The 15,831-nt window shown below is 35.1% G+C and overlaps 1 protein-coding gene across 2 annotated transcripts in view; it reads right to left on the bottom strand.

Annotated features, from left to right (window-relative positions):
* The window catches only part of DPYD (dihydropyrimidine dehydrogenase), a 798,492-nt gene that overhangs the window by 422,245 nt on the left and 360,416 nt on the right, over positions 1 to 15,831 (bottom strand). For both annotated transcript variants that reach the window (XM_025872261.2, XM_073896265.1), the window contains exon 11: positions 3,834 to 4,044. In XM_025872261.2, coding sequence (XP_025728046.1) covers positions 3,834 to 4,044 — 211 coding nt within the window. The remainder of the gene's footprint in view (positions 1 to 3,833; positions 4,045 to 15,831) is intronic.

Below are 15,831 nucleotides of genomic sequence, written 5' to 3'. Positions count from 1 at the left end.
GCAGTATATGCGGGAAAAAACCCTGAGATTAAAAATTTAATTTCCTTGAAATTTCCCAATTTAGGTTACCTTTATAAATATATGGTATTGATATAACTGAGATGCTACAAGTATTTTCATTTAAAATATTGTAATCAGAGAATGCTGAGAATATGTTATCACCATTCTTCATATGTACTCTGTCAAGTTTATTTCATTCCTTGAATTCTTCAGAATATTTTATATAATACCTTCACCAAGGAATTTCTGAATTACCAGTATGGAATCCATTAAACATCTGATGTTTCCAAATATCAAGAGAAGATACTGGGAGGAATAATCCTATAGGGAAGAGTGGGAAATAAAGCTGGATACATAGTATATATAAAGCCATTTGCCGAAGTTCTCAAGTGCAAAGAGCAGGGCTTCATCCTACAGTATAGGGTAATATTGGTGAATTTAATGAAAAGAAAAACTGGAATTAGATATTGGAATCTGGGATAACATTTTGAATTTTAGTGATGGGAGAACTACAGCACCATTTAAATAATAGCAAAGTTGAGGCGCAATCTGCCTTAGGGAAACCTCATGAGGTGATCCTTCCTTACTTTGTACATGTCTCTAAATGTATTATTCTTCACTTGGTAAAACAATTATTTGTTTAAAAGTCGGCCTCCTGCCCCAGTCTGTGAGGTTTTTAAGTAGAAGGAATAGTTCATTCGTCTTCGTACTCTCCAGAACACAACTTAGTACCTGGCATTCATTAGATACTCAGTAAATGTTCGTTACATGCATGGCATATAACAAAGGGTGAAATGTCTTCTGGGACATGGAGTGGAGAAAGCGATTTTGGAGCCATTTACACAGAAGTGATATAGTGTCTACCGTAAGTCTAGCCTCGACCTGGCACACAGAAATTGTTTATTAAGTCTTTCTTACGGGAATGAATGTGTGCATGAATAATAAATGAATTAATGAGGTGATCAGTTCACTGAAGGAATAAATATATTAAAAGAAAATAGGTAAAGTCTGAACTTGGGAAAGTACTAAAAAGTAATAAGCTAGAGGATGAAAAGTACTCAGTGATAGGCTCAGAAGAGGAATAGTTAAAAGGAAAAAAAAACAACAAGAAAATGGGAGTGCCATAAACAGCAATAATGTGTTACATTCCCAAAGCACTTTCATGTTACTTTATTTTAATTCTGACAACAGTCCTGAAAGGTGGGGGGGGGGGGCGAAGGTTTTATTATGCTTGTTTTTTTTTACAGAGGAAGAAGCTGAGGCTCAGAAAGGTTAAGTGACTTAGAGAGAGCATTTCAAATAGAAAGAAATATTTAACATTGTCAAATGCAGAAAACAGAATGAGGACTGAGAAAATGTCATGGAATTTGGCATGCAGTTCATCGGAGCCTGTGCAAAGCGAGGTTGGGAAGGAGGCAAGCGGTGGTGGGGGGGTGGGGGGGGGGGTAGAAATGCAGGTAGACGGTTTAAGAAAGGTGCTATAGATAAATATATTAAATCACATAGTATCACATATATGACAATCACAAAAGTGTCACACATAAATCGTACCACATAGGTATCAAGATAGAACAAGATTCAAGGTCGAAGAGGGAGATGTGAATAGTTTCTCTTCGCACCTAAATGGACAACTCCTTCCTATAAACTGATTTTCACTAAAGCTAATATGTGTGTGCATACGAAAACCTGCTGACTTTGAAATTATTTAAAAAAAATTTTTTTAAATGACCTTTGGGTAAGATCTTCTTGGTAAATTTCTAACAATGATTGATTCCCTTCCCCCCTTACTTTAATGTTTTCCATTAAAAAACCAGTATTGACCACATTTAGAGGGGAGGCATGCAAGCTCTTTCACCTTCCAGTTCTCCCAGCTTCCCTCTCACTTGGAAAGTAGCTGCTTCTTAATGCAAATATTGAAAGGCCTTGGAAAAGCAAGGAATTCTATTTAAGGATAATTTTTTCTTTTTTCTTTTTTTTTTTTTTAAAGATTTTATTTATTTATTTGACAGAGAGAGACACAGCGAGAGAGGGAACACAAGCAGGGGGAGTGGGAGAGGGAAAAGCAGGCTTCCTGCGGAGCAGGGAGCCCAACGCTCGGCTGGATCATGACTTGAGCTGAAGGCAGACTCTTAAAGACCGAGCCACCCAGGCGCCCCAAGAATAATTTTTTCAAGCACTCTGTTATTTCATGTCAAGAGGAGGAGGGAAAAAAGGCAAAGTGAAGGACTATTTTTCCTTGGTTTGTCTAAATGTATATGGGTGGTACGTGTTAAACACTGGAAGAAATGTGCAGAAGTAAAATACATAAATGCATTCAGGAATGACTGTCAAATAAACATGACTAGATCAAACTTTCTTGTACTTCATATTTTAAATACTAAGTTAAATCTTTCTCTTTTCACACATACGAGCCTAAGTTTTGCGAAAGCTGTTTTCTGTGATCTGAGTTACAACTACTTAGGTCTGTTTAGGAAAAAATACTTTTTTCTTAATATTAGAGATGTCAATTATGAAACATAAATTTAGATGGGTAAGCTAAATCAGTTCTTGATATGTGAATCATCACAGATTTGCTAGTTAATTATGATTCAACTTTTTACTCAGTTTCTGGTGCTGTGCCGAGTAGTAAGAACAGTATGATTTTTTAGATGGTAGAATGCAATTTATGTGTTGTTCTTTGTTTTTTCTTCCTGAACCCAGTTAATGACTAAACAAACCACACTGTGACTGTGTCTACATATCACATAAACATCTAGATGAAAAGTGACAAATTCAGGCCATCATCCAGCTATTTGAAAACATTTATCTTGATGACATTAAACATCTGGATGTTTCCAAATATCAAGATGTTTGATGTCCTGCAGATAAAATATCCTCATGACTGGCTGAATTTTTTACTTATCTGTTGCATAAAAATGCACGTTTGCATTTTTCAGATGCAAAATGCAATTTTATTTCACACACAAAATATAATTTTAGCATGGATATAGTAGGGAGTCATAGGAATTGTCAGGTCTTGTTTTTTTTGTTATTATTGTTATTCATAATGAATCGCTGACTTGGAGAAATGTCTTTTATTTTCCTTCAGTAAATAAAAGAGTTAATCATCATTTCAACAGTGTGTATTAAAAGGTAAAGAATTCGCAAAATGAAGACGCATAGGTACCTGAGCTTTCATCTACAACGACTCACAAAAACAATGAGTTTGGTGAAAATATACCATACAATAACCTTAACTGATTAACTTATCATTCAGTTGGAATATTATATAAAACATTTTCCTTTGTTATTATCCTTTTTTAAAAAGCATTTTGTTCTTCCTTAGCATGTCCATTTATGCCATCCAGATGAAATAAGAGGAGTTCAAATTTTCTAATTTGTTAATTTTGATGTTTCTAGTGATGGCTTGGCATGAGGATAGCAGTACACCTGAATTCTATTTTTGCCTCTTCATTAGGTCTCAATTTGTCTGAATCATTGGAGATTGGCTGTTATAACTTCTCTGTCACATTTTCTTACTCAAGGTCTAATTGAAGAAAAAGCATTTCTTATAGAGGAAACAGGCAAATGTTATTGCAAAATAGAATATGTATTTTGATTATCAGCTTAAGAGAAAGATTAATGTTATTTTCAATTCCCACCACTTTAAAAATAATTCTGTATAAGCATTAAATGCCATTTCTAAGCCTTTTATAAATCAAAATTGCTTGGATTTCATACTAGAAGAAGAAAATGAATGTTAAAGTGAAAAACAATTCCCTGAAAGCTGGAACCTATTATGGCACTAAAATAACAGACAATTGCCTAACACATTTCAGCTCCGGATACTCTACCTGTAGGATCACTCAGAACTGAACCAAAGGCACTGATGACCACATCGGCTTTCAGACGGACTATCTCATCTTCATGTTCATGCCAGTTTCCAGTTTCATCTTGCTCTGTCCGAACAAATTGCATGGCGACAATTCTCCCTTCTTTCAATATAACCTTCCGTGGGGACAGGAAAGGCAAGAATTCACACTTTTTTTCCTTAGCAAGCTCCACCTAAAACAAAACAGAACAGAGAAAACCTTGAAAATATTTCGTCTCCATTGAATGTTTGGTTTTTAATTCAATTATACATGACAGAGCTTATGATGGTTAAATCAACATGAAGTTTTTTCTTTCACCAAATCTGAGGTTCGGTTATTAGCTATTTACATTTTGCAAATCACTGACTCAGAGGAGTCTTAAATCGATTGGAGTTGTCATGTGGAAGTTTATATGGCATGGCATCGCAAGATATTTCTCAAGTTCTAGGTACTTCATGCCCTGCGGTTGGTGGAGAATAAGGTTTTGGCTATAGCAGCCCGGTTTTCCATATGCTTTCATTTCTGTAGGTTAAGTTCTTTTCTAAATCATGCTACATATGAAAATAAATACTTCTGATTATTACTGGGTTGCATGTATCTAAACTGGAAATAAATCAATAAAGTGGGTGAGCCAATCTCAGCAAGTACATGATTAAAATGGTAGGTAGGAGAAAAAAAGACCGAGAAACTGTGGAATCAAGAAATAAATAACACTTAATCTTACTTTCATAAAAATGCAAATGAGAAATTTAAGGAAGAGAAACAAGTATGTTCTTGACAAATTCCCAGTTCTTCCACATCTATTACTTCCTTTATTGTTATAAAATGGGACACCCTCATTTTCGTTTTCATGCTCATAATGGGATGCCTATCAAGACAGAATGTTAATATTTACGTATCTATTTACTTTTTCTATTTACTGTTTTGGGGGGAATATAACCCTAAGTAATATGTTGAGTAGTCTTTTTCAAAAAAATGTACTACTGGAGAGGTTGAGGGGGTATCAAGTCTCATTCTTTCCCTCCCTCATGGAAAATAGGTGGGTTCTCAGTAGGACCCTGACAAGTGAGCTTGAGAAGGTCATATGTGTAAGGCTCCAAACCAGGAGTTGTCTGGTCAACATCAAGATGGAAAAAGTGACTCATAAAGTGACCTGCTCAATGCTGTGATCAAGCCATAAACCCACCTCTCAGCACTCTGTCTATAATTAGTGGTTCCAAACTTTGGCATGGATCAGAATCACCTAGAGGGCTTGTTAAACAGATTGCATGGACCCACCCCCAGAATTTCTAGTTCTATAGGATTGGATGAGGCCTGAGGATTTGCGTTTCTAACAAATTCCTTAGTGATGCTATGCTGCTAGTTTAGAAATGACAATTTGTGGACCACTGTCTTCCCAGACAACACTGACTAACTCTGAACTTAGTTGGTCTACACCATGCATTCTCAATGAGCGTAATATCATCCATAAGGGAGCAAAAACTGATTCTTGAGGAAGGAAAGAATCTTAGATGTCATAATAATTTGTGACCCCCCATAACAGCAGTAGTATATAAACAAACATACAGGGTATCTGTAGTATAAAATTACAGTGTATTTGTGTGTGGGGGGGTGGGTTATTTAGGAAAAAATAGTTTTAAAAGATTCCCTAGAGGGATAATTTAAAAAAAAAAAAAATGGGGCACCTGGGTGGCTCAGTCAGTCAAGAGTCTGCCTTTGGCTCAAGTCATGATCCCAGGGTCCTGGGATCAAACCCCAAGTTGGGCTTCCTGCTAGGCAGGGGAGTCTGCTTCTCCCTCTGCCCCCTCATGCTCTCTCTTTCACACTCTCAAATAAATAAAATTTTAAACAAAAAAAAACTGAGAAACACTAGTCATTACTATATATTGGCATGGAACTCTTCAGTCTATGTCTTATTTAAGATATGTCTTGAATACTGGCCTTAAAGCCTTAAAAATTGGACCACATAAATTATGATTGCACAATATTTCCTTTTTCTTTATAAAACTGAGAGATCACTGATATAAAAAATACTAGATTTCCCTTTACTTTATAAAACTAAGAAGATTATTGATATAAAAATACTAGATTTCCTTTTTCTTCATAAAACTAACAGATCACGGATATAAAAAATACTAGATATTGGTATATCATGGGTAGTAAGTATACAAAACAAAAGATCTCAAATTGTTTACACAGGAAAATTAGGGGTAAGTGGAATTGAATCAGGTTTGAAACCTGCTTCTACTGCTTATTTGAGATAGTCACTAAATAAATCTCTCTGATCTTCAGGCTCCTTATATGTAAAATGGGGATAATACTTAATTTCTTGGTATATGGTGTTTCTAAAGCAGTTTAGAAATGTAAAGCACCGAAAGCAGAACTTAACATATAGAAGATCCAAGTAAATACTATTTATTTGTAGTTGCAATTCTCTGAATTCACTCCCCCCCATCATTCGTTCAAACTATTCAATACCACTTAACACTGGGATTATGATTCCAATAGAAAGGTGGCCCAAGAGCAAAGGTAAGAAAAAGAAAAAGCCAAAGAAGCTTAGACTCCTAATTTTCCACAAAATAAAATGTATGATTTCTAGAAGGCAAACTATTCCTTAAATAGTTCTAATTACAAACTAAATATGGCTCCATACATAAGATATGCTTCTGTATCACTTTTGTCACATTTGCATTATGTAGCACCTTATAACTCATCAATATAAACCAGTTTATTGTGTTTCAAAAATGTCAGGTAATGCTAAATTTTAATGATAATGTCAAACTTGATTGAATGACAATGACAAATGTTTATGGTTTGAATAAATCAATACATGATCCATATTTATAATAGTACTCTTTTCTGTGAAGGACAGAAATAAAATCCTGAGCTATGATGAACATATTGGGACAACATCTCAGACTGATTTAGGGTCTGTTTTGTCCTGTTTTATTTTTCGTGTCTATTAATACTTAGATAGTATCTACTATTCTATGTAGATAATCTCATACTTTTTGGCAAATTTGGCATTGAATTAAAACCAACTGGGCACTGCAAGCAAATCAAAACTTTTAAAATAATGATCATCAATGATTTAATGTTTGAACATGCTTTAGTAGTTTTCTTACCATGGTTTTGACTTTTGAGGGTCTAAAAACTACATGCCATTAAGAACATGAAGAAACTGTATTTTAATATAAGTTCACATCATTATTTTCCATATGCAGTAGGATTGATAGCTTGTATTTAAATATTCAGTATTTGAGCCAACTATGTGATAGTGCACAGAAGTTGAGGAGTATGAACAGTGGCCCCCACAAAGATTACTCTGAAATTCTACTTTTAAAACTTGATATGTTCTATATTCTCTAAAACATGTAAGACTAGGCAATTGGGCAGCAAACATAAATCATACCACTTCTTGCTATTTTGCTATTAAATAGCTATTTTTCATTTTATGCAAGAGATGGAAAAACTTTTAAAGGAAAGATAGGAAGATATCACTTTAACATACGTATTTACTTGGAAAGTATTGATATTATATTGCAAAAAGAAGAGCTGAGATGATAAGATTTTTTTTGAGTTGATAAGATTTATCTCACTCAACAGGGAAATATTAGGAAAATGAGAATTCAAAGTAAGTATAGTCATGTGTCAAATGAAATATTCTTTGAGTTATTTGTGGACAACAGAGGAATTTACTTTCACTATTTAAGAAATCTAACAAGACAAAAATAACAATGATAGATGCTTACATAGCAGGCAGGCTCCACACTTAGTGTGAAGCCAGATGTGGGGCTTGACATGGGGCTTGATCTCAGGACCGTGAGATCATGACCTGAGCCACAAATCAAGAGTCGATGCTTAACTAACTGAGTCACCCAGGAGCCACCATAGCAGGTATTCTTTTACGTGCTTTACATATGGTTCATTTTAATTTTCAGAGAGAAGATATATTATGATACCTATATATTATTATTATTTATATATTTTTTAGGTATTAAGCTTTAAACTAATGTTTTCTCTTTATTGTGGCTCAAAAAGCCAGAAACATACTGGGTATCACGATTCACAGCTTTAGCACCCAACCTCAGGCACTCTGCTGCTTGCTGTCCTCACAACTAGTCCCAGGTGGGAAGAAGCATTATTTCCTTGCTAAGAAGAGAAACTGAGGCTCAGAGAAACCAAAGATATATTAAGGGATGACAAAGTTTAGCTAAAATCCTGATATGGCTAAACAAAATCCTGGGTGATATTCATTAATGTCCAAGACAGCAACGATATATATTTGAAAGAATAAGACTTTGGTTCTAGTTATGGAATCTCAAAAACAAGTCTAATTAGACTAGGAAAGGATCTAGTCTAAAGGATCTAGTCAATCAAGGGGCTGGCTTGAGAAAGACTGCCCTCATTGGGAAAAAGAGATTCAAGCTTCCTATTCTAAGTAAGTTTAGAAGTACAATAAAATCATGAAATATAGGTACCAAGTGATGGACTTATAAACTCAATATTGTAAACAAATTAATGGCAACTCCTTGAATCCAAAGAAAGTGTAAGCTTAGAACAAAGAAGTACTAGTTCATACAGTGGATAGTAAGGCCATATAACACATAATCTCAAGATTCAAAAGTGAAAAATTAAAATAGAATTTAAATAAATTTATTTGTTAGACAGTAAATTCCTTTCACAACTCTTTAAGTACAGAAAGAATATCTTATTTAATTTGCTATCCCCAGGGTTGAGGAGTGATAGTCAAATATTTAACAAATGATGAATATAAGCAGATGAATGGTCAAACAGATGCCTGACAAATCAGAATATACTCTAGCCAAAATGCCACATGGAAGGACATAAGTGAATTTTAGCCCTATCAAAATGACTAGCACACAATAGACTTTGAATAACATTTTTGTTTACCAAGATGAATGACTAATATGAAAACTTGGAGGACATTCAAGTTAATGAAAGGACAATCAACTAGTAGTATATGGAGTCAATGGCTACTAAACACCCAACCCAAAGCAAGTAACACTGGGCATGCAGAAGATATACTACCCAACCACAGCATCCTATGTTGTGAGGTTGAAATAAAAAGTAAGTGATGTTCTTTCTCAGCTGTCAGTGACATTGCCATGACAAAATGATGGGACAGACTGACCAGTGGTCTAACCTCACGCAGGGGGTCTTAATATTTTACTGTTTAAATTAATCAGCCTTTTGGGCTAAGTAGTTCACAGATGTCAGTGTCAGTGCTTTTTAATACCTAATGTTCATTATTAATCACTAATAATCAGCAACTCTGTAGTTCTGGTACATGAACACTTCTGTTCATGGCACACATATTTATTTATTTGTTTGATGGTGCCTGTTCTCATGAGGGACAACTGGTACATCAAGAAAACATACAAACCTCTCTTGTCCTTATCTTTACCAATAATTACCCAAGGGAATGAAGGAGAAATATCTATAAGGTTCCATTTTGGAGGCTCAATAAACCAAATTGTTACTTTCTTTTCATACCATATAAGGAAAGTAAGAAAAACCTCCTTAGCTTTGATTTTTATCTCCATATTCAGGGAAGATACGTGGTTGATGCTGAGTGAAATAAAAATAGAGTGCTATCGCATGCAGTAATGACGATCATTTTAATGATTAACTTTATGTAATGTGATGATTTGGTCTGATTAATATTACAGGCATCATACTGTGGAAATTATGAAACAACTTAATTTACTATAATTAAAAGCATGATGTCAACTCATTTTTAGATTGCATATAGGCAAAGTAAGCAAAGGTTATAAACTATAATGGGAACTCAAACCCAGCATACATTAAATTCTAATATACAAAGTTTGAGAAATAATATGAAGAAACAATATTCTTTGTAAAGATTACTCTTGAATAGCTAGATATTTAACAAGTTGTCAATTCTATATGAACATGATGACCTCAGAGATGGAATTTCAAATCAAAGTTTGGTAGTCTGCTTTGGTCAGTGATAATCCCCCAAAATATTATCTTTTATTTCATCACTGCTAAATTACTGCATATACCACAAACATCCATAACCACACAATAAGAGTTCCATTCATCTGTAAATTTACCAAACATTTGTTAAGTACCTTTTTGTAAAAAAAAAAAAAAAGAAAAAAAAAGGTGCTAGATGCCATAGCTAAGAAAATAATCCCTGCTTTCAAAACTTTCACAGAGGCAGACAAATCAGCAATCATATTCAGTGTGATAACACATATAAACACAGTGTACACTAATGGCATATAAAAAGGAATTCTGCACAGCAGTAGTGCAGGTCAAGAAAGGGAAGCCTGGAAAAGGTACTGTATGAACTAATCTTGAAGGATAGGTAGGAAGTAATTACTGGAAAGGAATTAGCTACTGGGAAATTATAGTACACAATAGATTATTTCCCTTAGGCGAGGAAAGATGTAGGAGGGTAAAGGAGTTTATTTCAACAAAGAAAGAAGGAAAGACACCTGGTTAAATCCCCTTGTAAACATGCTACTGGGAAACAGATTATCAATCAGCATTCACAAGTGGGAGAGTCCTTATCTGTGGCATGCTTTTGGCAATATATACCTGCTAGTCTAGGATAGCTATGGTAAAAACAAAACAAAACAAGAAAACCTGGGAATTGGATTTATTGGGTATGGATCTCTTAAAGAGTCTTATAAACTATGCAACTGAGTATAAACTGGAGATATTTTATAGTTGAATCAGCTTCCTTTTGTGTAAGCGATGGGGCTACTGATGTTATTTAGAGACCCCACATTAATCTGGGTTAAAGTACATCTTGATACACCAACGTGGGACCTGGGAAACCGTGTTGGTGGTCCTGCACCTCTCCTTGTTTACCCCATACTTCATGTTTACTTATATCCTTAAACTTGTTAAGAAAGCCTGATGCAGGTTATATCTCTCATTTGTGTGGGTCTGATTTCACTACCCAATCTTCTGGTGAATTTGGTTACTGAGGAGCTGAAGGAAGATCAAGAAAGAGGCAGTAAATTCTGCCTACCCACTCTTGATCTCATCTTCCTTAATTTACTAAACAGCTCTTAACCTATTTTGTACTTTTTAGTTTATATAGACACACAGTCAGTGGGGGAAAGCAGAACAATTCTGATAGGTTTACTACTCTCTAGGACATATAAGCTAAATCGGCAAATATTCTTTGGCAAAAAAAGTTTGCTGAAACCACAAGTTAAAGTTCCTTTTAGCCTACTATGATGTTATAGGCTTTGGGTTTGGTTTATTTTTTTTTTTTCCACCTTAAGCTTTTAGAATTGAAGAATCTTGAACAGAAAGAAACATTTTTCCATGTGATAGTTGTATAACACAGTGGACACAGCTGCCTCTTAACTATTTTATTGTGACACTATTGAGCTGCAAAAACCAGAAGCAATGCATGGGATAATTTAGGGGCTTAAATGTTTTTGCAGAGGCATCACAAAATACATTTTTTTCCTAACAAAAAGAGTGTATTTTTATTTTATTTTTTAAAGATTTTATTTGTTTATTAGAGAGGGGGGGAGAGAGAAAGAAAGAATGTGAGCATGAGGCAGTGAGGGGCAGAGGGCGAAGCCGACTCCCTGCTGAGCAGGAAGGCTGACTCAGGGCTCGATCCCAGGACCCCAAGATCACGACCTGAGCCAAAGGCAGATGCTTAACTGACTGAGCCACCCAGGCGCCCCAAGAAGAGTGTATTTTTAAATATTACTCATGATTGACGACATTTTCTTAAATCTGACTAGCTCTTAAACTCCTCATCTTAGATTTTGCTGCAGTCAAGCATTACCGGCTGCTATCAGAGTATCTCACAGAATTATCTTCTGCATAACTTTGGTGACTTTGCAGTATCTTCTTCAATCTTGAAATCCCTCTTTATATAAATTCTGTTCAAACAAGGATCCTCTCTTATCTTCTAATCCTGAATCTATAAATGTTTATTAATTTTTTACCTTTTATATTACTTGGTTATAGTTTCTTTCTTTTTTTAAATTCTGTAGCTATCTTTTAAAAGACTAAAGACCAGGAACAATGAATTTCTTTTCAATCTGCTTTTAATGTTAGGTTGATATTGTAATGTGATATATTTTAAAACTTTAAAAATAATTACTATTTAAAAGCTATCAGTAATAATTTTGAGGTGTATGTATGTGTATATGTATAAATTATATATTTTGAATATTTCATTTTCATTTAAAGTCTTCCTATAAGATTTTCAATGCCCAGAAAATATTATTCAACACAATTCACTGATTTGAAGCTTTGGATCAAGCACTGCTCTATACTTTGAATCACACAGAAGCTGAATGAACCAATCCATCTGAAGGAGCTTGCATTTTAATTTGTGGGATGAGTATAAAGTAATAACTACCCTATGTGACAAGTGCTATTATACAGGAAACATAAAGAGCTATAAGATCTCACAGGAGGGAGAGGTTGATTAGGAGGAAACTAAGGAAGCCATCAAAGAAAAAATGACATTTGGAGCAGGCCTTGAAGGACGAGTTCACCTTTTTAAAAGAAAAAACTTTAAAAAATGACAATTATTTGTTTTTACATTAATTTATGCATTTATATTTATCTCTTGGATTTTGTGCCTGACCAACATGCATATTTTTAAAGTCATGCAAATTACTTTTTAATATTTTCAATGTATAAGATGAGAAAAGAAGATACTGGAAAACTGAGAGGAATATTCCTAATGGGAGAAGGGCTTCTAGCTCTCACATAAAAATTAATAGAATAATAACACATTGCCATGTAATAAAGGTTGATAGTGACTTGATAACAACAGAAATGCTCACTGCTAATGAATTTATGTTTACATATGTATATACACACATAGATATGTATACACATAAATACATATATACATATGAATCATAAACAATTGTTAAACCTTTTTAAAAGATATATAGGTTTCAGTTCTACAGATATGCCTCATCAGCATAATGTAGTCACCATCCTCCCCTTGGAATTATTGAAAATAGTTAAGCTTGTAAAGTATATAATCTTGGATAAGTATGGGCTCCTGTTGGCTCCTGGACTATTTATAGGTTTTTTGTTTGTGTTTTGTTTTGTTTTGTTTTTAGTTTTGTTTTTGGTCCCACTCGCCATCTGAATTATTCGCATGCAGGGTAGAATTCTGACAACTTCAGCTGCCAGTTTCTTTGATATCATGTCTTGAATGCAGCAGATTTTACCTGACCAACTGATTGGGGATACATTAACTGCAACTTGTTTCAAGTGTAATATTTCTAGATAGGGCCAAATTTTTCAGTACAGAGTTGCTGTCATTCTATGAGGAGACAGAGCCCTCCTGTCCAGATTCCACATCATTCATATATCTTTCTCTCAATGTTCAAAATATAGACTTGGGGGATAGAAAAAGCTTTCAGAAGCGTATAATTACAACAGTAATTTTACAGATGGGCATTCTCAGACTAGGGTATATAACGTCGAACCAACTTCTCCAACTTTTAGTTAAAACATTTTCAACTGTTCCATTCTACTTTCTCATGTGACACTGAATTTCACACTTCTCAAAAACGTAAACACAGATTCTTGGAACATCATTCCCATGCCATCATGAAACTATTCAAGGTATACTTAATATCTTTGTGCCAGGGGAGCCCTTAGCTGCCACTAATTAGCTCTGTGTGCTGGGGGCAATTGTGTGTGTTTATTTATTTGTTTGTGTGCAGGTATCTTCATATTGCCAATCATATTAACAGGTTCTGATTACTTTTTGTGAAGAATACCAACTTAAATGATGTGCAGGTGCCAAATGTTGAAGAGCTGCTATAAGCATCACCCTTTGTAAATAAAATTAAATTTGTCAGCATACAGAGGTTATTTTCTAAAAACAGTCCCAGGTTCATATTTCTTATAATTAAATAAAAACTAGAAAAAGCATTAGTTACTGGTAGGAAAATGAATGTTCAGCCAGCAAGATGTAGGTAATAAAAGTATCAATGGATGTAACTCAAACATCATTTGCTTTTTGTTTTGTTTTGTTTTCTTCAGGTTTTATTTATTTGAGAGAGAGAGAGAGAACGACAGAGAGCATGAGCAGGGGGAGGGACAGAGGGAGAGGGAGATGAGGGCTCCCGACTGAGCATGGAGCCCGACCACGGGGCTCGATCCCAGGATCCTGGGATCACGACCCGAGCCGAAGGCAGAAGCTCAACCGACTGAGCCACCCACGCACCCCCTTAAACATCATTTGATATTAAAAACATCTGAGAGGAGGCCTATAGATTGTGCCACATACAGCATCTCTTATGGGGTATGCTGTATGGTATCAGAAGGAGTCAATTAAAAGGCACATTCTTTCACATGAAACTCTATTATTTCCCCCAAAAAAGAAAATGTATTATTTCAGAGTTACAGTAACAGAAATTTTTCACTAACCAACTAAGCAATCTGGTGCTGTTATTTTTATTATTAAAATAATAAAGTAGGATCAATTATCAAAACAGTTGATCCTCTGAATAGCTCAAATATGGGGAAACAGGCACATCAAACGTAGATCAGTTAATATTTTGGCAAATGAATAGGGGGAAGCCAAAGTGCACTGGAGAGTGCTATAGAGAGCCCTTTTAAAATATGGCAGAATTAAAGATCTATCACGTTTTGCTGATACTGGGAAATTAAATATGTGAAAACAGATTCTTAAAATTTGTGTGTGATTGTACTGTTAAAATAATTTTCTACCATATTCTTCTCAGTAATAATTAATAAGAACTACAAAGTCCTTCCCCAACTTATCCTTTAAATTTATCTACTCAAGCAAGTCTGTTGAGTCCTGACCTTCATGCCTCCTTTTAGGGATTCCCAACTGCCTAAAGCATTCTTGCAGTTCTATCTGATCTGTCAACAGCTTTTAATACCAGCATTTTGGGGGATTCTGTTATCCTGTGAAATTTAATCTCACCTATTTAAGCTTGCAGAAAGTACTGGAGGGAATTATTAACAGATTTTCCCTCATCTTCTTAGAGGATAGTGCTGAGTGACTGGCTGGTTTCCCTAAGGACCCACAGCTGAGAAGCACTAGTTTGTCAGTAGCATCCTATTTAGCATGTGTGTGAGGCCACAAGGGAGACTGAAAGACATTTGGAATCAGAATTACATCAATATGCTGATGATGCCTCCGTATCTTCGTTTCATCAAACCTGTATCCCGTAGCATTAATGCTTTCTTAACTAAGATGGAAAGTGCCCCCAAACAGCACACTGCTTACGGCTCTAATTAGACAGCTGGAAACTACACTGATGATACATAAGAGCAGTGGATCAGCAATCTCAGCATCACCAGGAAACTTGTTAAAAATGCAAATTCTCAGGCCCCTCCCAGACCTACTGAATCAGAAATTCTGAGACCAAGGCCCAGCAAGCTATGTTTAACAAGCCCTCCAGGTGACTTTGATGCATACTAAAGCTTGAGAACATCTGCATTCGAAAAATGGGATGTGGGTGTCACTGCTGAATCTACTGGGTGTTGCCTCCTAATTTAGTAGATTAAAGCATTTCCGTATCCAATCACACTGTTCTTTGTTACTAACCATGCAACGTTAAATTTAACTGGCTTTTATAATAATTCATATTTGTCACGAAAAGATGAGAGAACTTTATATCGTTCTGCATTCCCTCCCTCTAAAACCATCTGAGAATTAGACTGACGCTCTGCATATATGCATGCTGACATGCTTAACAGTGAGGACCTTAACCAACAAAAAAAATCACATTATTCCCAAATTCCATCCAAGAGCCCAAACCCATTAAACAACACACATATGTGAGAAAAACTCTAAATATCCATTTTTGTCATTCTTCATTGACTTTAAAGAAACCAAACGTAGTTGCAGTTTGAATGTATTAGAGGTAGAAAGCATGGGAGGAATAGGAGAAATACAGAGAAATTGGGTTTGATATTAAATTTTTCATGTTGGTTATCATTT

This window comes from Callorhinus ursinus, unplaced genomic scaffold (assembly GCF_003265705.2).
Source record: "Callorhinus ursinus isolate GAN/ISIS: 27379988/994484 unplaced genomic scaffold, GSC_fseal_2.0 scaffold9, whole genome shotgun sequence".
Taxonomy (NCBI): domain Eukaryota; kingdom Metazoa; phylum Chordata; class Mammalia; order Carnivora; family Otariidae; genus Callorhinus; species Callorhinus ursinus.
The sequence above is the reverse complement of the archived record's forward strand: the minus strand, read 5'-3'. Positions and strand labels throughout refer to the sequence as shown.